General features: G+C 37.0%; 1 protein-coding gene and 1 long non-coding RNA gene across 22 annotated transcripts in view; one reads left to right on the plus strand and one right to left on the minus strand.

Annotated features, from left to right (window-relative positions):
* The window catches only part of JMJD1C (jumonji domain containing 1C), a 340,730-nt gene that overhangs the window by 24,116 nt on the left and 293,668 nt on the right, over positions 1-22,946 (minus strand). For all 21 annotated transcript variants that reach the window (XM_051823261.3, XM_051823260.3, XM_070057718.2 and 18 more), the window contains 9 exons: positions 22,440-22,583; positions 22,151-22,343; positions 20,371-22,043; positions 17,513-17,685; positions 14,770-16,970; positions 9,563-9,764; positions 6,610-6,824; positions 5,543-5,695; positions 325-414 (listed from right to left, as the gene is read on the minus strand). In XM_051823261.3, the coding sequence (XP_051679221.1) occupies positions 325-414; positions 5,543-5,695; positions 6,610-6,824; positions 9,563-9,764; positions 14,770-16,970; positions 17,513-17,685; positions 20,371-22,043; positions 22,151-22,343; positions 22,440-22,583 (5,044 nt within the window). The remainder of the gene's footprint in view (positions 1-324; positions 415-5,542; positions 5,696-6,609; positions 6,825-9,562; positions 9,765-14,769; positions 16,971-17,512; positions 17,686-20,370; positions 22,044-22,150; positions 22,344-22,439; positions 22,584-22,946) is intronic.
* LOC138845370 (uncharacterized) lies at positions 413-15,166 on the plus strand. Its single transcript, XR_011382417.2, has 2 exons — positions 413-2,662; positions 3,044-15,166. It is a non-coding gene; the product is annotated as an uncharacterized LOC138845370 (long non-coding RNA).

Genomic DNA, 22,946 nt, shown 5'->3' on the forward strand with positions numbered 1-22,946 from the left:
ACAGAATTGATCATCCAATCAAATTCGTCTTTTTCTCTTTAGTATTAAAAATTCAGTATGTTCAAAAATGTCACTAAGCTTTCATTATAAATCCAATAGGTTTTCTCATGTTCTAGTTTTCCTCTTCTAAAATGATTCTTCTATGGCTTGTCTTTCTTCTTTAACACATAAATGATTTGCAATAACTGAGCAAGACAATTCAAGATTAGTTAAATCTTATCTCTACATTCTATTATACTTCCTAGATACTGATTTAGGTGCTTCTTTAATATGAAGCAACTAAGAGATCTTATAATCAAGTAAACAATGTATATTTATACTTACCAGAACCAGGAATAATTTGAGTTGGCATTAAATGTTTGTGATCATGAGGCTGTCCCTTCACACACTTCATCCAAGCATATAGTTCTTTATCTATAAGATAACAAACCTTGTTTTCTATCACTCATGGCTTTACAGTGATAAAACTGATGGCTAATTTCTGTTTGTTGTTTAGCTATTTTCTGTGCCAAACAGCATTTGTGCCTGATCCTAGAATATTACATTGACACAAGTTTTGAAGCTACCACTAATTTATTTTCCTTTTGTGCTTCAAAGACATGTGGAGGAATTGCCAAGAGACATGTGGAAAAGCTAAAAAATAAATAAATAAAAGCTATTGTTGCCTTCAAACAAGGCTCCATATCTGGAGATGTAAACATATTAAGGTTTAGTGTGAAACATACTATTCACAAGAAAAACAGTACTATGACTTCAGGAAAACTTTACAGATTTAATGGCATAGACAACTACTTCAATGTACCTAATAAGGGCTTCAAAATATAATTACAAAGCTTAATAAACTCAGCATGGGAAAATCCAGAACTGATGTTTCATAAAAACTCCAGATTAAATAAAATTCTAATTCAGCCTAAAACTAGTTATGTTACAGTTCTGACTTTCCAAAGCCAACATGGGTTACGTATTTTAGATACTTATGTTGACTACCACTATAAAAAGGTATGCACTAAACCTGTGTGTTTATAAATATTTAACAGTGAAGTAAGAAGATACACAGTGATGGGCACTGTGGTGCAGCAGGTTATGCTGCCGCTTGGGACTCTCCCTGCATCCCACATCAGAGTGCAGGTTTCAATCAGTCTTGGTCACTCTGCTTCCAATCCAGCTCTCGGCTAAAAAATGCCTGGGAAGCAGAAGGTGACAGCTCAAGGACTTAAGTTCCTGCCACTCAGGATGGAGTTCTTGGCTCCTGGATTCAGCCTGGCCTAACCCTGGTTATTATGGGCATTTAGGGGGTGAACCAGCAGATGGGGGATACCTCTTTCTCTGTCTTCCCTCTACATCACTCTGCCTTTCAAATAAATAAAAAATAAATAAATCTTGAAAAAAAAAAACCCACAAAATAAAAGTTTAGGCAAGGTAGAATTTGAAAGAATGATATGGTCATTAACTGAATATAATTTTAAAACTAATAGCATTGGGCACAGTGTTGTGGTTTGGTGAGTAAAGCCACCGCCTGCATCGCTAGCATCCAATATGGATGCCGGTTTGTGTCCTGGCTGCTCCACTTCCAATCCAACTCCCTAACAACAACCTAGGAAAAGCAATGGAGGATGGCCCAGGTGCTTGGGCCCTCACTAACTATGTGGGAGACCTGGAAGAAGCTCCTCCCTCCTGGCTTCGGTCAGGCCCAGCCCCAGCCATTGTGATCATCTGAAGAGTGAACCAGTGGATTCAAGATCTCGCTCTCTTTGTCTCTCCCTCTCCTTCTGTTACTCTTTCACATGAACAACTAAATCTTAAAAAATTAATAGCATGATGAAAGTCAATAGGAACACAACTTTCAGCTACCACATCTTATTAAAAAAAAAAAAAGATTCATAGTGGCTTATGCCTATATGCATGCAGTACAGCAAAATAAATTAAAACTAACTTTAAATCTGGCAAAGGAAAATAAAAGTAATATGAAACCATGAAAAAGGAATATAAAATACATGTCATGAAATGTTATGGGGCCAGCACTGGGGTGTAGCAGGTAAAGTCACCACCTGCAGTGCTGGCATCCCATATGGGTGCCGGTTCAAGTCCTGGCTGCTCCATTTCTGATCCAGCTCTTCGGTATGGCCTGGGAAAGCAGTGGAAGATGGTCCAAGGGCCTGCAGCCATCTGGGGAGTGAATCGGTGGATGGAATACCTCTCTCTCTCTTCCTGCCTCTACCTCTCTGTAACTGTGCCTTTCAAATAAATAAATAAATCTTTTAAAAGAAAAGAATGTCATAAGAATACAGCTAATTCTAATACTGAAAATGCCAAAATATATTTTTATGGCTTTAAAGACATTTAATTTCCTAAAGTGCATTTGTTATTACTGTTTCACATTTTATTAGTATTTATTTATTACATGCATAGAAACCAAGTAGACATGCTTCCAGATTTACTTAGATCTCTTTGTTAAGCACAGAGTGTATAAAGGAAAGAGTCAGAGAGGGTGAGACTATAGTAATCCTCTCAGTGGAAAAGATACTGGTGACTAAATCATGGTTCTTCTACCAGGGATGGGGATTATCTGTCCTGCTAGCTATGTAAGGTCCATGACATTTTTTGGTCTAGCCCTGCCAAGGCAACCACAGGTAGGACTCAAAATTCAATAAATGTATAGCAGGTTAATTTTTTTTTTTATTTTTTTTTTTTTTTATTTTTTTGACAGGCAGAGTGGACAGTGAGAGAGAGAGACAGAGAGAAAGGTCTTCCTTTGCCGTTGGTTCACCCTCCAATGGCCGCCGCGGCCGGCGCGCTGCGGCCGGCGCACCGCGCTGATCCGATGGCAGGAGCCAGGAGCCAGGTGCTTTTCCTGGTCTCCCATGGGGTGCAGGGCCCAAGCACCTGGGCCATCCTCCACTGCACTCCCTGGCCACAGCAGAGGGCTGGCCTGGAAGAGGGGCAACCGGGACAGAATCCGGCGCCCCGACCGGGACTAGAACCCGGTGTGCCGGCGCCGCTAGGCGGAGGATTAGCCTAGTGAGCCGCGGCGCCGGCCTAGCAGGTTAATTTTTAAGTTGATAATTTTATATGGACCATGAATGATGTTATAAACTTTCAAATGGTGGTCGGCACCGCGGCTCAACAGGCTAATCCTCCACCTAGCGGCACCGGCACACCGGGTTCTAGTCCCGGTCAGGGCGCCAGATTCTGTCCCGGTTGCCCCTCTTCCAGGCCAGCTCTCTGCTATGGCCTGGGAGTGCAGTGGAGGATGGCCCAAGTGCTTGGGCCCTGCACCCCATGGGAGACCAGGATAAGTTCCTGGCTCCTGCCTTCGGATCGGCACGGTGCACCGGCTGCAGCGCGCCGGCCCGCAGCGGCCATTGGAAGGTGAACCAACAGCAAAGGAAGACCTTTCTCTCTGTCTCTCTCTCTCACTGTCCACTCTGCCTGTTAAACAAAACAAAACAAAACTTTCAAATGGCCCTCATCAGAAAAGACTCCCCATCCTGAACCTAATAGACTATTCTGAAAAAGAGCTCACTGTAATGAAAATGACATTTTCTCTTTTGAAACATTAAATAGTTATTAAGTATTCACTATGCTTTTTAAAGTTTTATTTATTTATTTGAGAGGTGGAGAGAGGGAGAAAACAAACAAACAAACAAAGAGTTGGAAAGCACAAACTCCAATCTACCAATTAATTCCTGCAGCACCAGGATGAAGCAAGGTACTAGGAAATCAATCTGGGTTGTTGGTAGGAACCCAACCACCTGAACTATCACCACTACCTTTCATAGTCTGCACTGGCAGGAAGCTGGAGTCAAGAGCCTGAGGTGCAGCTGGGTACTGAACTCAGGCACTCTGAAGTGGGATACATGCACCTTAACTGCTAGGCCAAATACATGCTCCCAGTATTTACTTCTAATACCAGCACAATTCACATCCTCTTATTTCATCAGAACTTTACCACCAACAAATAACTTGGTATCAGTATTAGACAGCAATTTCCCAAAACTGCCTTGAATAAACTTCTAATGAAATGCTTCTGATGCATTTAGTTACTTCCTTTATAAACTGAATTCTCTCTAACTGCAAATAAAAAAAAAGTTTCTGTATAATTTTCTTTCCCTAACTATTAGAAACAACAGCTCCAAAGGCTGTTTTAAAATATAAATATTTCATCCTCATTCTCTAAGAGCTGAGAGATGAATGATGATAATGGCAGAATATTCTTGATGGTTTTTATTTCAACATTACGGACCACTGTCTAGAAAAAAAAAATCAGTTTATTCTAGATTAAGTATTCAAATGTGACTTAACTGTATGATTTTAATTAACAGGTTGCATAAAGATTTCAGGCTCCTACATAATGGAATCTGAAAAATCTGCATTTAGACTACATTGGAAGAGGCATTTTGTGAAAATGCTACTTGGGATGTCCATGTCCTATATCAACAGAGCCTGGGTTCGAGCTCTGGTTCTGCTCCCAATTCCAGTTTCCTACTAATGCACACCCTGAAAGGCACCAGATGATAGCTGAGGTGCTTGGGTCTTTGTCACCTGCACGGGACATCTGGACTGGGTTCCTTGCTCTCTGCTTCAGTCTGACTCAGCTCCACCTGTTGTGGGCATTTGGGGAGTGAGCCAGAGTAGGGGAAGTCTTTGTCGTTTTGTCTTTCAAATAAATAAATGAGTAAAAATTTAAGTTCGGACTACACTCAGAACCTATCTGCCTAAATGGGAGGATATATACAATCATAAGATTAAAAGATACAGATGCAGTTCAGTCTCAGAAAATCTAGCCACTAAATAAACTGTGATTATTCTTCCTCTTAAAGACAAATTTCAGGGAAGGACATCTGGTGAAATGGGTAAGCCGTGGCTTGGGACACCTGCACGGCATAAGAGTTGCCCAGTTTGAGACCCAGCTCCTCTGCTTCCAATTTAGCTTCCTGCTATCTGCATCCTGAGACAGCAGATAATGGCTCAATTATTTGAGTACCTGCCACCTATGTGGGAGAACTGGAATGAGTTGTAGGCTCCTTGGTCTATCCCTGACTGTTGTATGTGGGGAGCCAACCAGTGAATGAAAAATCTGTTTCTATGCCTTTCAAATAAAATTAAAAAAAAATCATAAAATTTCCTGAGTGTAATATATTCACAAATAAAGAAGATAGAGGGGCTAGCATTGAGACACAGTAGGCTAAGCTGCCACATGCAATGCCAGCACCCCAGAGCACAGGGTTTGAGTTCTAGCTGCTCTTCTTCCAATTCAGCTCCCTGCTAGTATGCCTGGGAAACATAGTGGAAGATGGCCCAAGTACTTGGGCCTCTGTCACCCATGTGGGAGACCCAGAGGGAGCTTTGCCCAGGTCCAGTCCCAGCTACTACAGCCATTAGGGAAGTGAAACAGCAGATCCAAGATCTCTCACCCTGTTTGTCTCTTTCTAACTCTTTCAAATGAATACATAAATATTAAGAAAAAAACTCCACCAAATCCAGATAAATGATCCTAAAGAAACAATATAGAAAACTTCAACTTATATTGTTATAAACAAACCTCTAGAGCTCTTCCTCTCCTTTGCCTTGTAACAATCTAAGCAGACCACAAATCCGCATTTTTGGCAGACCCAGTGAATGTTAAACAATGTTGCTTCACATGCATCACACATCTCCCGGACTCCTCTCACTGCTCTTTTCCAGGCAATTTTGGCTGAAATACAAAGAAAGCAAAAAGTGGTAAGGGAAACATACTTTCATGCAATTAAAATAAAAAAGTAAAGGCAAACCAAGAACTTCTAAGGTTATATTAACTAAAGACCAATAGCAGATACCATGTAATTAATAATTGTCTTCATAAGACTCAGAGATAAGTGTTCCTAAGAGAAAAACTAAAATGGCTTACATCTACAGCAGGATTTCTCAAGTTTGCTACTTTCAAGATTTTGGGCTGAAAAGTACTTTTGCAGGGGGTTTTCCTTGTGCATTGTAGTATGTTTAATATCTATGGCCTCTACCCACAATATACTAGCAGTATACTACTATGAAAAATATCTACAGTAATTGCCAAATGTCCCAAGATTAAAAATCACTGATTTTTAGGGAAGAGACGGAAAAGATAATATTTAGAGCATCTGCTATGTTAGGTAGTGTTAACTACTTTACATAAAGCAGATAAAATTAACTACTTTCTAAACAAATCTATGAGGTTGTTATCTTTTCCATTTCACAGACCTAATATTCAGAGAGGTTATTTATCACAGTTCTTACAGTTAAAATAAGGAGTAAAGTTGAGATTCAAATATAAGTACAAAGACTGGATTATGTCCTTTCACGGTTAATGATAAGATTTCACAATGTTGCACCCAAAAATAATCTCATTACACTGGTTGATTTCATAATGGCAAATGGTACTATGATTTTATAAATGGGCAAGCCATTAAATTCAACTTCAACAGAAGAAATATTTGTAAACTTAAGCACAAACAGGTGCTTTTGTGCACAAAAAGGTATCATTATCAAAATTAAAAATCACCAAGACTATGAAAGATTAGTGATTTCTTCCAGCGATTAAATATACTTTGAAGAAAAATTCTTAAAATGAAATTGCATGTTTTATTTCCTTACCATCCTTTTTCACCCAAGACAAAGCTGTTTTTTCAGATGTTACTAATTGACAGAACTTATCACCTATTATATCCAAGATATATTTAGAGGTTTCTATGTCTACTTCATCATCTTCATAATTTTCATGTGTCCATAAACTCATAGCTTCATCATCATATTGGTCAGGAGAAGAGAAACCATCTATTCTAACCACTCCATTTTTACTAAATGACAATCTGAAACATTAAAACACAAAAGCATTAGATATAAGTGATTAAAATATCAATTATCAGGAAAGCATAAATCCATTTTTAAAGTTGTGCATTTATAATTTGTTTAAATGATTTTATAATTTAAAAATAGGAAAACAGGGTGGTCTCCATTACACTTAATCATTTTAAATAAGTCTCATAGATACTACATAAACAGAAGCAGCACTGATTTTGTGTTATTTCAAGAAGATGTTCCCCTTCACTTAACTACTCAGTTTCAAGTCAATGAAAACAATGTCCATGTATCTGACAGGAAAATAGTAAAACTATTAAACTATAAAATAGTAAAAACCAGTGTAACCCAGAGAAGCAATGTTTTTATTTTTTATATAACCTAAATCACGAATTTACATTGGGAGGATAAAAATAAGACCAGATACAGTTTCATTAATTAAAATGACACTTCATTAAAGTGATACAGAAAAACAAGGATGAAACTCTTAGTAGTTTATAGTGAATCCAATTAACGTGCTTACTCTTAGCTTCTGATTTCAAATAATTTATCTCAGAGAAGTTTGGGATAAATGGAAGACAAAACTGCCATTCTTTACTAGCTGATAGTTACTCCTCAATGATCTCAGATTTACTCTCAAATGAGATGTTTGAAATTCACTATAAATAATTATGTACTTTTCTCAATAACAAGATTTCTTTTACCACATATCTTTATTGTATCCCTTTTATTTTTGAACTGTATTTTCCTTTTGTTTAGAACCTTTCATCATTTTTCAGCTTTGTTATTATCTTTACCTGAACTTTTCTTTCCTTCAAACTTTTTCTATATTTCCCCATCCCTTCAAACTTATTTTGCCTTTTGATTCCTTATTTCTTTTGCACTTCAAAGTGAAGAAATAAGAGACTTGGTATGTTTTACCAACACTTATTTTTTTGGTCTCTATGAGCCACCAGCACAGTATATTTACCAAAGTGTCTCTTAATTTATTTGAAAGATGAAATTAAGAAAATTATAGCTAACAGAGTATTTAATATGCATAGTACCATTATAAGGACTTTGCATACTACTTTATTTTCTTTAGGTATCTTTTTTTCTTTTTTAAAGATTTTATTTATTTATTTGAGAGGCGGAGTTACAGAGAGAGAGGCAGAAACACAAGGAAAAGTCTTCCATTTGCTGGTTCACTCCCCAAATGTCTGCAACAGCTGCAGCTGGGCTGATCCAAAGCCAGCAGCTTCCTCTGGGTTTCCTAAGTGGGTGTAGGGGCCCAAGTATTTGGGCCATCTTTCACTGCTTTCCTAGGCCATAAGCAGATAGCTGGATCAGGAGAGGAGCAGCCAGGACATGAACCCAAATGGGATGCTGGTGCCCAAAGCAAAGGCCAAGCCTTCTATGCCACAGCGCTGGTCCCATTCCTTTAGGTATCTTTATCACTCAGTTTGCAGATGATACAGGCTCAGTTGTAGTTCTATCACAGTTAAAGGCAAACTGGAATGAAGGGACAGAGATGGGTTTTAAAAGCAGAAGTGACTGGTTCCAGAATATGAGGCATAAATTAGGCTCTATTAACTGATTAATTTTATTTGAAAGGCGGGGAGGAGAGAGGGGAGAGGAAGACAGAGACTCCCCAAATGGCTGCAACAGCTAGAGCTGGGCCAGGTAGAAGCCAGGAACTCCATTTGGGTCACTCATGTAAGTGGTAGGAACTCAGCATCCCAGGCATGACGAGGGAACTAGATAGTAAGTGGAGAGGCCAGGACCTGAATGGTACTTCATAAGGTAAGTGGGTACCCCAAGCAACAGCTTAAACTATGTTTGCCATGCCATGAGCCCCTCAACTATTCTTTAGTTAAACTCTAGTTGAGTTTATAAAGTATTAAATGTATATGTAAAAATAGTATGTAGGTTAATAACTGTAAGTGGCGTTTATATTTTAACTATAAAACCTGTGAAAATGACACATGGTACTAAAAAATCCTCTTTGTCATTTCATAACTCAAAGTTTTATAGGTACAAATGTTTAATGTATGTTTACCCAAGTACAGGTATTCCAATGTAACATAATAACTGAAGTTTAACTGCCTAGATTGTTTACCTAGATTTATAAATTACTTGTGATTACTTAAAGTACATATGTAAATAATACATTATTTCAAAGTAAACAAATATTTTAAAAACCCTTAAGTCAAAAACTACTAGAGCTGGCATTGTGGTACAGGAGGTTAAGCCACTGGCTATGATGCCAGCATCTTACTGAGTGCCATTTCAAGTCCCAGCTACTTCACTTCATATCCAGCTCCCTGCTAACATACCTGGGAAAACAGTGGAAGATGGCCCAAGTACTTGGGCCCCTGTCACCCTTTTGGGAGACTCCAGACTCCATTTTGACCTAGCTCAGCTCTGGCCACTGAAGCCATTTGGGGAGTGAACCAGAAGACTGAAGATCTCTCTCTTTCTCTAACTCTGCCTTTCAAATACATTTTTTTTTAAAATACTGTTTTCCAATATTTTTGAGAAAAAAAGGTTAACATTTTCTCAGTAAGGAAGAAAAAGTTAAAAGAGGATGTCTTATAGAATATAATGTAGGTGTGTATTTAGTTTAATATCATTGTTAAAACAGCATAAAAATGTTTAATATTCTTTCATAATATAAAAACTCAAAAGACACATTTCTAAATATAAGGGACTCGGAATAGTATAATTTCTAAAAATAAATATATTTTCCCAATTTCACATTTTCACTTACCGTCTAAAGTAATAAAATCTACAAAATACTGGTGAGTGAGCTGCTTCTTCTCCTTTTTTACTACGTATAAGTCTACATTCTCGGCACTTTTGTAAATTAGGCCCTATCTCACAACAGGAGTCATCCTGTAAAAAGGATTCTCCAGTTTGCTTCAACTTCTTGACTTTTCGCCAGTCTTTTAAAACCGAACGAGGGATGCCAGCTGTAAAATGAGTAGCAAAGTATTAGAAAGATTATGTTTTAGAGAAAGATACACTCCTTGGGATGAAAATTCAGGTCAATTATACAAGTGTCATTAATATGGTAAGATTGAAGGAAAAAAAGCAAAAGCAGAGTTTACGCTTATTAACAAAGTTCACAGCACCATTTCTGTTTACTGACGAAGTATCTCTACTAGCCAAATGAACCAGACACTTGTCAGTGTACTAGAAATGTAGAAGAGTAAATTTTCCAACTGACTAAACTCTTAACATTAAATATAATATATATTATTAAATATAATATATATAAGCATGAGAATTATTGATACTGATGTAAATTTGTAAGTAAAAATACAGTCCATCCGTAAACTTGTTTTCTCCTTATTATAATGCTCCCACATTTGATACCAACATATTGATAAACAGTATTATACTAAAGGACCGACATTTCAAAGTAAACCTTAATAATGTGATACAAAGCAGGCACCAATAACTTTTGTAAATAAAAGGGCATTAAAAAAAGTTCAAGGAAAGAAACTAATAGTAACTCATTTGTTATCAAAGTGTAAAGAAAAAAACTCAAATGCACTACAATCTAGTATTTGCTGGAAAATAAATATTTATTTATTTACCACACTATACAACATTGCTCCATCACATTTATTAGCCTGACCTTAACCAAGTATAGGAACATTGGCTCAAGTCATCTAAAGAGCAGGAGGGATCTCTAGATCAAGAGGAACTTTAAAAAAATCATATATAAACTTTATTTACATTTGTTAAAGATCAAGCTACGCTGGGACTAACAAATGTTTTCTGACTCTAAAGTGGACTTTTTCTGCCCATATTAATCTATCTATCTATACATAAGATTTTATTATTTTTGTCATGCTGAAAGAATGATCAGTATCTCCTAACTTTATGTGTTTTCTAATCATACCCATTCTGTGAATCACACGTAGAACTATTATAAAACTTCTTGCAGAATCTTGTAAGCAGAATTCTTGTTCAGAGTTCTGTTACTTATGTATTGGTAATGTAATCAGTAAAATTACAGAAAGATCACCTATCTTAGCATAGGAAGTAGTGAGTTTAAACCACAAGGTGGTCCGGTCCATTTAAAACTGGGTCCGGGGCCGGCGCTGTGGCTCAGTAGGTTAATCCCCAGCCTGCGGCACCGGCATCCCATTTGGGCACCTGTTTGAGTCCCGGCTGCTTCTCTTCCAATCCTGCTCTCTGCTATGGCCTGGGAAAGCAGTAGAAGATGGCCCAAGTGCTTGGGCCCCTGCACCCATGTGGGAGACCCAGAAGAAGCTCCTGGCTCCTGGTGCTGGATCAGTGCAGCTCCAGCCATTGCGGCCATCTGGGGAGTGAACCAGTGGATAGAAGACCTCTCTCTCTGTCTCTATCTCTCTCTGTAACTCTGTCTTTCAAATAAACAAAATATATCTTTAAAAAAAATAAAAATAAAAAAATACTGGGTCCAATCACTAAGCATTTCTAAGATTGCTTCCTGTTTTTTTTTTTGTTGTTGTTTTTGTTTTTTTTTTTTACAGTTACATGTTTCTCTTTCATCTCATAACTTATGGCAAGGAGCTATGGCTTACTTCACTAGAGAAACACATATGCATGTACACATACACCTCACTTATGGCACAAAAATGTTTCTAGCAGGCTTGAGTAAAAAGCTTGTTATTTTCCACTGTATATAAGATAGATTTTTCCTAGGAACTACATAAAGTACTCAGAGCTTTTAGAAGTCAGAATGAACAATGGAAGTCTTACACCGCTAAAAGATTTCTATTTGGCAAACTTTCTTCTAATCATTTACTTTTTATTACACTATGATAAACTAAACACAAACCACTTATATTTTGAATAGAAAATAACTCAATGTACTTTTAATTCAAGATAATGGAACAGTTTCAGAGCATGGTTCACCATATGTTATGAACAATTTAAACAGTATTATAGTAAAGAACCAGACATTTCAAAGTAAACCTTAATTATGTGACACAAAATAGGCACCTAGAGCTTATTCATATAAAAACAAAAATTGAATGAATTACAAATGCATTTATATAGAGTTTTTGATAAATCAATAGATATTTTTGCTTCCTTTATATAAACTTTTCAACCTTAGTAGCAAATCCACAAATAGCTGCTCCTGCAACAGTAAACTGGAGAGAAAAGAATTAAGAAACAAAAACATGCCTCCTTTAAACTCTGTGCCATCTCCTTAAAAACATTTTTTAGATAAACAAAAATTAATTCTGATTATAATTTTATATATCATAGGGCTTGCTGATATATTTAAATTTGTTGAGTTATTTTAGGACATAAAATAAAATTATATAAAAATTAGTCACAGAAAAAGCAGCTAACTTTTTATTAGAAACAAAAAACAGCAGATATGAAGATATTCCAAAAGAGTAGATAAAATCTATTAAAACTGGCTTTAGAATACACAAAGAAACGTGTGTGTGTGTGTGTGTGTGTGTGTGTGTGAAGTACATTATTACTCATGTATAGCACTGTATAGAATCATTCATATCCACCAAGTACAGGCCTAACTCCCTCTTTTTGAATGAGAATCATGACAATTTCACTAAACATTTGAAGGAAAAAGGACATTCCTGACCCATGAAATAAATTATTCACGAAGACCTGGAAGCTTCTTGACTTATGAAAACTAACAAGTAACTTTTCTTGACAGCTCAGAACAAAGGAAGTTAACTCTGCTTACAATTAATAGATAGCATTTAATAGTCAGCTAATATTTCTTTGGACTTGGTCAACAAGTGGGACTTAAAATAGCCTTTCTTAAGTTAAATGTTATTTACCAAGCAAGGGGAAAGTTGACTAAGCATGACAATCTATAAGGAAAAAAGGCACTAATTCCAGCCTTTGTCTTAATAACTCTTACTTGGGACATACATTCAGTTTCAAGGTAAAAAGAGAATGTGTACAATTAGGAGTTAATTTTATCAATGAATTTTGCTTTACAAAAGTTTTCCAGGTATTAAAAGCTAGAAGGTTCCTATCTTACTTTTCTTAAAGTTATACCTGAGTATTTGAATACCCAACACCAAAAGAAATGTTATGTGAGTTAGGAGACAAACAATTTTTAACCACACTAAGCCTATTATAAATTCATTGGGGAAGTAAGAGAACCTAACAGAGAGAAAGCAACAATGTATATATAAAGCAATATTCAAATAAAAGGCAAGTACTGTTCGAGGTCAAACTCCCTGTCTTCTGACTATACTTGCATTTCAGTTTGTCAGTCTCTCTGTCTCTAGTTGAACTTGTCCTTCGTTCTTTCACTTTCTGACTGTACTTTTCTATGATTCCATCCTCCTGTTTTTCTCTCCTTCAATTTGCCTCTGGTTTCCACACAGGCACATGGGAAAACCTCATTCAGGGAAAAGGCACAAATAAAGAGACTTCAAGCATTCAAGTGCTTGTAAAGTACTTCTTGGGTGTCCACATTGTCACAGATATTTCACATATTGTATGTGGATGAGTACATGGATATTATTATTAAGAGCTTTCTGCATTGTGCAACATACCTAAAAAGAAATAAGCAAACTGAGAAAAACTACTTCTAAAGTAAAAATATATAAATACTTCATAGTTAATATTACTGGTTAAGTATCACTTATTTGTCCAGATGCAGCAATAAAGGAAATATAAATTTAATTTTTTTAAGTTTTGAAGTTTTTAATTCATTATGGACATTTTAACAAATTCTATCTTCTAGGACACGGAATTGAACATAAAAACTCCACTCCCTTTAACTTCTACCCATTGTTAAGGATTGACTGAGTAGCATTATTAAATGGTTGGTAATTACAATAGGCTTACAATTCTGTCATCTAAGAGTTGAGATACAGACCATATACATACTACCCTGAAGTCATTTTTTAGAAATGTGCCTTAAATAAGATGCTGAAAGTAAGATTTCTTTTCCAACTGAATCTCATTATAGAAAAGTAACCATCTTACGGCCTGGTGTTATAGCATAGCAAATTAAGCCTGTGACAGTGGCATCCCAAATGGGTGCTAGGTTCGAGACCCAGTTGCCCTACTTCTGATCCACTGCTCTGCTAATGTGCTTGGGAAAGCAGCAGAAGATGGCCCAAGTGCTTGGGCCCCTGTACCCACTTGCAAGACTCAGAAGCAGCTCTGGGCTCCTGGCTTCGGTCTGGTATATATTTGGGGAGTGAACCAGCTAATGGAAGGGCTCTGCCTCTTCCTCTCTATCTGTAACTTTGCCTTTCAAATAAAAATAAATCCTAAAAAAAAAAAATTAACTATCTTAGCAAATATTAGGAATCTACCTGTGATTGTCTTAACTGCATTTTCACAATTCTTAGAAATGGCCAAAATTATGAGTAACTCCTAAATTACTCACTGGGCTACACACATTACCTATAATGAGTGCTAAGTAAATAGAGATTTATTTCTACAAGTCTCTTAAATGGAGGGTAAACCTTCTCTCATTTCCTCCTATAGGGTACTTACTAAATATACAAAGGCGGTCAATTAATATATACCTAAGGCATTCAAATAAAGACAAAAGATACCTTTAAGTTCATTAATCTTTAGAGACCCGTATCATTCATGCTAGTAAATTCAGCCCATTTTACCTGAAATAAAACTAATTCACTGGCTGGTGCCGTGGTTCACTTGGCTAATCCTCCACCTGTAGCACCAGTGCCCCGGGTTCTAGTCCCAGCTGGGGCTCCGGATTCTGTCCCGGTTGCTCCTCTTCCAGTCCAGCTCTCTGCTGTGGCCCGGGAGGGCAGTGGAGGATGGCCCAAGTGCTTGGGCCCTGTACCCGCATGGGAGACCAGGAGGAAGCACCTGACTCCCTGGCTTCGGATTGGCGCAGTGTGCTGGCATGGCAGCCATTTGGGGGGTGAACCAACGGAAAAAAGACCTTTCTCTCTGTCTCTTTCTCACTAACTCTGCCTGTCAAAAAAAAAAAAAAAAATCACTTACCACTATTATTGTTGCTCTGTAACTTCAATTTACTTTTTTCTTTGGCACTCCTGCTGAGAACTCCATTGGGTTTCAAATCTTCCTCTATTTCACCCTTTCTCTTCTGTAAATCATTTTGCTTCTTTTTGTAAGTTGGCTTAGGTTGCCTTTTAGTCCTTTGCTCTGACTTGCTTTCACTTTCATCTGAGTCTCCACTCTCGGAGCCAGATTCATAAGTTCTTTTGGCTTTTCTCCTATTAACTTTATCATCTTTCACGTACTTATCAACTATGATTTTACTATCTATGCTATTTTGTATATCATTAGATGTAGAGGCTATTAAGTTGACAGAACATGGCTTAATAATTTCTGATACAGAATTCCCTGAACTTTCCATTTTATTCGTATTTTTATCTTCTTCTGAATGTCTTGTGAGCCAGGCCTTTTTCAGTTTAGTATGGTAGTTTGGCTGACTTGTCTGGGATGCTTGCCCATTTCCTGCGGAGTTTGCTTTGTTAATTGTATTACAGATTACAGTGCTATCCAAGGAAAGAGAGACTGAAGATGTCTGATTTTTCACAGCATTAGGTTCAGTCTCATTGACATTACTACTTTTAGATTGAGCTGCAGCCAGTGCTGCCTTGTGCTTTTTTAAATGGATAAAATCAGTTGTGCCTGAGAACCCAGAGCTGGACTGAACAGCACTTCCTGTCTTACTACTGGCTAGCGTAACAGGAGCTGTAGTGCTGACCTTGCATTCTTCTGTCTGAGCCACTGACTGACTAACACTTTTAGAAGAGGTACATTCTAAGGCTGTAGGGACCAAAGTGGTATTTGATAAAGAGTAAATGACTTCTGAACCAGCCCAGCTGGAAACACCGGTGGTAGTGGCTGCAGACGTGAACATATCCGTTTTGGTGTTACACAATGTATTTACAGCAGACATAACTGAACTGGTCATGCTGCTCTGGGAGACAGCCTGAAAGTTTTTTTCAGATTTTATTTGAGCATTGTCTGAATTCACATTTGGCAGAATGATTCTTCCAGTCTGTCCAGCTTCTGCTGGTTTGAGGCAATCTGTTTTATTTGCCCCGGTCGAAGATCTTTCACTAACTCGATCTTTGGAAGCAAACTGTGTTGCTGGCACGGTATCAATCTTTGTACTAGAAGGTGGACGCACAATGACAGATGCCATAGCAGCATGTGACTTTCCGCTTTTTTCCACATGCCATTCGGCTTTCTCTTTGTTTAGGTTATTAGATCTCCACATTTCTGTCAAACTCTGGTCAGAAGAATTCTTAAAACTGGCCTGAGAGTCTTTTGGCTCAGGAATTAGGGTTGGAGGTTTTTGTGATTCTTGAACTTTCCCACCAGCATTTACTGGCATTACTGGAGTTAAAGTTGGAGGGGAAAGGCTACTATAACTGGTTTCTTTTCTTTCCAAACTGTGATGGATTGGTGGGTGAAATACTGGTGCTCTATGTAAAGCAGGCATACTACGGAGTGTGTTTGTAGATGAAACTGTCAAATGGGTAGGACTCCTGCAATCATTTCTGAAGGTTGTTATTGAGTGAGATGCAACTTGATGGGGAAGATGTTCAGGCATCTTAGCTACTATATTTTCATTTTCTGGTTGGTGTTTAATCAAAGGTGGAGGCTTTGAAAGAGATGACATAAATGAAGTCAGAGTTTGAGGACTAGCTGCTACTGCATGGGTATGACTCTGTTTTTCAGCATAAATATTGGAAATCTCTTTGGATGGGTATGATCTTGGTGGTTCATTAACCACACTATTGGACAACGTAGTGAAATAATTACTTTGGGGCAAACTCTGAGGCACTGAGTGCTTCATTTTATAAAGATCTGATACTGAGCGTTCCATATCTTTATCTTGTTTGATGACATGGCTTTTAGGACTGGAAGATGACGATGCTATTCTGCAATAATTATCTCTGTCACCCTCAAGCCCCTTGATTTTAGTTGTAAAGGGAGCAACATCAATACTTTCTTGAAGAATTCGACGGTGTTCCTCCTTGTATTTGTTTAATCTCTCTCCAGTCTCCTGGGGTGGCCTCTGTAATTGATTTAATACTGGATCCATAAAATGCCTATGCAAATGACAATCTTTTCCAGTCTGTGACCTATTTAGATCCAGGTCATTTTTTGCTGAAGTGGATGCAACAGACCGTAATGGTTCCATAAAAGCTTTTCTCTCCAGTTCTCTGTAAAGAAAACACACAAAGATTTCTGAAATCCCTTTTTCTTATAAAATACAAAGATACTTTCTGTGTAGCATCATTCTATTATGAAAGTAAAACACATTTTTGCAAGTACATTATTAATGAAACAGAAGAGTTATGTACATTTATTATTATCAAATTAGATGATATATCAATATAGAAAGACAGTAGGTTTTTAAATCCTATTCTTTTTTCTTTTTTTTATTTAAAAGAGAGAAAAAGAGAAAAAGGGAGGAGGAGGTGAATGTACAGCTGTTGGTTTATTCTACAAAAGCTTGGGCTGGGCCAGGCTAAACCCAGGAGCCAGAAGTCATCCAACATCTGCTGCCTTCTAGGGTACACATTAGCAAAAAAGTTGGTCTGGAAGCGGGGGAGGAGCTGGGTTTCAGGCATGCTGATAAGGGATGTAGACATTCCAAGAAGCAGCTTAACCTGCTGTACAATGTCAGTCCCCAAGACTTAGTTTAAATACATTATAGATAGCTGTTAAAAAAGTCAATTATTTTAAGCACTGATAAACTTACTCTTTATGATGATCTACTAAAGTTTTTGTCAATGGTGGACTGGAATGTGCTGTAATTTTAAGAGGCCGATGAGGCTCTGCGCTGGAAGGTCTCACAGGAATGTGACTAAGTAATCCAATACCATCTGCTGAGGTCACAGGGGTGGGCTGATGTAACCAAGGACTGGGAGAATTCTTTAAAAAAAAAATCACTATATTTAGAAAAATATTAAAGGTTTCAGAAATATATCTCAAGAAATACTCAATATATCATCAACATATTTATATGGGATTTTCCAATTTTATATAGAAAATTCATCAGCACTAAAATAGTTATTTCCAGAAATTAATTATTTTACTAAAATCAGATCTTAAAATATGTTTAACTTAATGATCTACACAGAACCTAATATGATTTCTAATGATTCTAAAAGAATGCATGTTGCTAACAGCAAAGACACAATGTTATTCCTAAAAAATGTTTCACCAAAAATAAAAATTATAATCATGTTCACTCGCCATTTTTTGTCATCAATCAAAAATAATTAACTTTTTCAATGTAATGCAATTTACTTAAAAATTTTCAAAGCCCAAATATATTCCATTTCAGTACAAGTTATGATTGTTGTATCACTAAACCTGGACATATGGAGGTCTAACAAGTTACTTTTTAATATCAATATAATGCCTTCCTCATAATTGAATATGTAGTGACAGTGACCTGCATGTTAAGAAATATAACTATTGGCCAGTGCCGCAGCTCAATAGGCTAATCCTCCGCCTGCGGCGCCGGCACACCAGGTTCTAGTCCCGGTTGCTCCTCTTCCTGTCCAGCTCTCTGCTGTGGCCCAGGAGTGCAGTGGAGGATGGCCCAAGTCCTCAAGCCCTGCACCCCCATGGGAGACCAGGAGAAGCACCTAGCTCCTGGCTTCGGGTCAGCGTGGTGCGCCAACCGCAACGGCCATTGTGGGGTGAACAAACGGAAAAAGGAAGAGCTTTCTGTCTCTCTCTCTCTCTGTCCACTCTGCCTATCCAAAAATAAAATATTAATAATATATATATAAATAAATATTTAATTACAATCTGAAGAACAGTTTCTGTATAACTGACATTTTCCCAGAATACATTTTCTGAATTTATCAGCAGGAAGGTGGTTAAATACCACGGTAATATACATTCCTTTGATTTTAACAAAAAGGGAAAATTTTTAAATATCCAACTGATAATGCAAAGGCAACTGAATATCATGCCAAAGACACACTGCTGTAAAATCACTTAAATTAAAAAGATACACTATAGCCATAAACCTTGCATAAGGAGAAAAATACAATGATATTTCAGAAAGCTTGTGGAGAAATGGAATTATAAGACAATAGGTTTATTTTGGTATAAAAACCTGAAATCCATGCATAATATTTTTATATGTATTTCCCACAAACTTTTAAAAGACCCATTGTAGGCATGGATTTCACATTTTTTGAACAAAATAAATCTTTTAATTCCATTTTTCACAAACTTTTTGAGGCACAGTTTAAGACTCATACAAAGACTCATGACTACACTGTCATTACTGTACGCAAAATAAAATGGCTTCTCTGATAAACTTTTGGTATGATCAGCACCACTTTTGCTTCTATGAATGGCACTGTAAGCAGTATTATCCCTGAAGTAACTGAGGAAGTCACTGATATTGTCATTTCAGCTGCCATCCCAAGACATTCACTTTGGATCTAGTCCACCTTCAGAAAGCTACCCAAAAACGCTAAGAATCTGTTAAAAAAAAACACCCACACTTATTGATTATTCATAATAGACAAGAAGTGAAAGCAACCAAAGTTTTCATTAACAAATAGAAAAAGAAAGAAAATGTGGGGTACACACCACACACACACAATGAGATACTATGCAGCTTTAAACAAAAAAAGCCCTGTCACATGCAACATAAATGAGCGTCAAAGACACTATGCTAAGTGAAAATTAGTAACAGAAGGACAAATGTTTGATTGCATTCATATGAAGTTTCTAACATTGTCAAAAATCACAGTAATAGAAGTAAAAAGGTGATTGTCAAGGGTAGAGGAAGGGAAAATTAAAACGTTTAATGTGAAGGCACAGTTTCAATTCTATTAGGTAAGAAAGTTCTAGAGATCTGCTGCACAACAACGTGGACACAGTTAACACTATTGAATTATACATGTATTAATGGTTAAGGTGGAAAATTTAATGTTTTTTTTTTTAAACCACAGAGATTTTGGGGGATGCATAAAGAACATTCTGGGCTCTCAGAGTTTAACATCTATTCCTGTATTTTTTATAATGGGATTACTGATGAAACATTTCATAAAAACAAATTTGCTAAAGAAATCACATGGCCTAGGAACAAATATAAGTCCTATACTACCACCTTCAGTAATACTGTGTCAGAGAATTTCAGCTCCAACTTTCTCAAATATTGGGACTCTCCAACCTTTAGGAAACAGAGACTTAAAGATTCATATCTTGTAATGTACCTTTAATTCAAGGTATTAAGGTGAAGAATATAAAAATTTTAGGAAGAATTTGATAGTACATATCAAAATTTACATAAATTTTAGTCCAGAAATATTACTTCTAGGAATTTCTCTGAGCAAAATATTTATGATTAGATACCATAATCTAAATCTATAATAAATACACACTACAATTTAAATTTAAAGAAGTTTTACTTCTTTAAAGCTCTTTTTTTTGTAAATAAATAGGCTTTTCTGAAATTTCCATTTGTGTTCTGTGGCTATTAAGCATACTGGAAAAATAACTGCTTAGAAAATGCTAACATTTTTATAATAGGAAATGACCTTAAAAAATAAGATACCGAATAGTGCTTGGTACTGTATAACTTACCCTCCTTAAGGAAGCTTCAGCATTAACAGCATTTTCTGGGTGAACCCATTTTGAAGAAGGCAAACCAAGTCCTGAGTATGCATGTGTGCCATTTGGATACTGCCAAATAATTGGATAAAGTCCAAGCTGATTATATGAAGCAGAAGGATGGGCTTGTCCAAGAAGATGAGGTGACTGGTGCTGTAACAACTGTTGTTGTTGCTGGTGTGCTAGTGCTAAGTGGCTTAAGCTGCTGGCATGAGCACTCTCTAGTCGCGGGGGGCCACCAAGTAAGGAGGCAGCAGGCACTCCAGGTAACATAGTAGGAAGTAAATGAGGGTGATGAACAGAATGGTGTGGACCACTAGTCAAAGGATGATTGTTAATGGTAGGCAATGGAGTTTGACTGGATGATCCAGCTAGTAGGTGGGGTGCAGGAGTTAAGGCAGGGTGATGGGTACCTGGATTTAAACAGGTTCTATGTGATGAGGAATGAAGAGGAAAAGGATGTTGGCTTAAGAAAGGTGAAATGTGATTAGCTCCTGTTTCTGGCCCAATAAGAGCAGGATCTCTGTAAACTGTGAAATGTTCATTTTTATCAATGATCAGAGGGCTCTTTGTGTTTTCCAATGCACTGCCTCGAGTAGGAACTGGGTGAAAACTGCATCTTGATAATTCATGTTCTATCTTATTTGCCAGTCTTCTTTCACCAGTGGCCTGGCTATTCACATGAGTACCCTTAGACTTTAAAGAATCAGGAGAATGAGTAATTTTGGGTTTAACTTCAGGTGAAGGATTGGATTTTGCCTTGTGAGCATCTACTGAAACATTAAGCTTAGATTTTATTGTCTCAGGGGGTGGACTTCGCTTATGTAGCTTATCTTCTGTGACAGAAACTGCACTTTGAGAAGACATGTAAGAAACAAACTGATTTTTCTCTTTTTCTATATTTAGATGATCATTTCCTGAAGAAGCATTTATAACATTTGCCTGGGTTAAATCCACTTTAACTACATCACTGACCCAGCTCTGGTCAGAATCTTGTTTTGCTGTTTCCAAGTATTTTGTATTTGCAATTGAATGTTTTGAATCACTAACATTAGGATCTAGTTTTTGAAGGCCAAACGTATTTGAGTTTTCCTGAGCCATCTTTTCTGAGTTAGTGTCATTTGTAATATCAATAACACATTTTGGTGTTGGTGGTCTGGACACAAACTTTTCCTTTGGTAATAATTCCACTGTATGTGTATTTTCCCCTTTAGATTCTTGAAGAAGTACATCATTAGAATTATGATCAGAAAGTGTAGCCTGTTCGGACGAATGGATAATCATTTTTTCTTGTAGCTGTGTGTCAACACATTTCCGCTTTTCTGCTTCTTGAGGTTTTTTATCATCCTGTAGTTGATCCCAGGTAGGCTGGATATCTGTCAATGTTTCTTCTCCTGCCTTCTCATTATTCTGGGATTTCCCTTCTTCTCCATTTACCTTTGAAGCACTTTTATTTTTTAATTCATCCTCTGGCTTTTGCTCTGAGGAATTATCTGTAACTCTCTTATTTGAATTTTCTGAATCACTGCTCTCAGAAAAGTCTGAAGCATTGTCAGTTCTAAGTCGTTTCATACTTAGTTTCTTTTCATCCTCCTCAGGTTTCCTCCTTTTATTCACCAAGTGTTTGTTTTTACCTTTAGGATTTTCTGTAAGATTAAAAAAAAGAAGTTATGTTTTCATAATTCATACTAAACAAATATTTTTAAAATGTCTTTTTGTTTTTTCATTTCCTTAAAAAAAAAGTGGGTCCTACCTCCTCGTGATACGTAATCGTATTTTTCCTCCTTCACTTTCTCTTCATCTGGTATACTGCTATCTGAGCCTTTCCTCTTACTTGGACGGATATTCCTGTGTTGTTGTTGCTGGTGTATATTCTGTTTTGGTACAGCAGCTTGGGAGCTCATTGCTGGTCTGGGACTATTTGCTTGGGCACGCGTATAATGACCCTAAAAATAACCATTAACAATGATTGTTTACTATGTGAACCTAAGTAGCCTCAAGGAAAGTATTTAACAAAATCTGCTGATTAATAATATACATACGTGAACAGTGTTGATATTTTGATTGGCACGAGATCTACGTCGTGATGTAATGCCAATATTTTCACCTTTTAACAAAGAGTGAACAACATCATCTAGAAAGGTCATTTGAACCATAGAAGGATCGACATTCTGTGGTTCTAGTACCTAATCCATGACAAAAAACAAAAATAAAAATTAAATCCAATTAGCTAACCAACGTGATATTTAGTTTGATTTTTTTTTGTTCAGTATAAATGATTAGATTTGGGATCCCTAATTTATAAGATAGTATCATATTTACAATAATTAATTTTAACCAATAAAGATAAATCTCCTTTTAAAAAAACATTTATCTATTTATTTGAGAGGCAGAAAGAGAGCTCCCATCTACTGGTTCACTTCCCAAATGCCCACAATGGCCAGGATCACAGCCAGCATCTGGGAACTCAATCCAGGACTCCTTTATGTGTGGCAGGAAACCAATTATTGCTGCCTCTCAGGGTTCCAGCTGGTGGAAAGCTGGAGTCA

The sequence above is a fragment of the Oryctolagus cuniculus genome, chromosome 15 (assembly GCF_051225735.1).
Source record: "Oryctolagus cuniculus isolate XC-2025 breed Fujian yellow rabbit chromosome 15, ASM5122573v1, whole genome shotgun sequence".
Classification (NCBI taxonomy): domain Eukaryota; kingdom Metazoa; phylum Chordata; class Mammalia; order Lagomorpha; family Leporidae; genus Oryctolagus; species Oryctolagus cuniculus.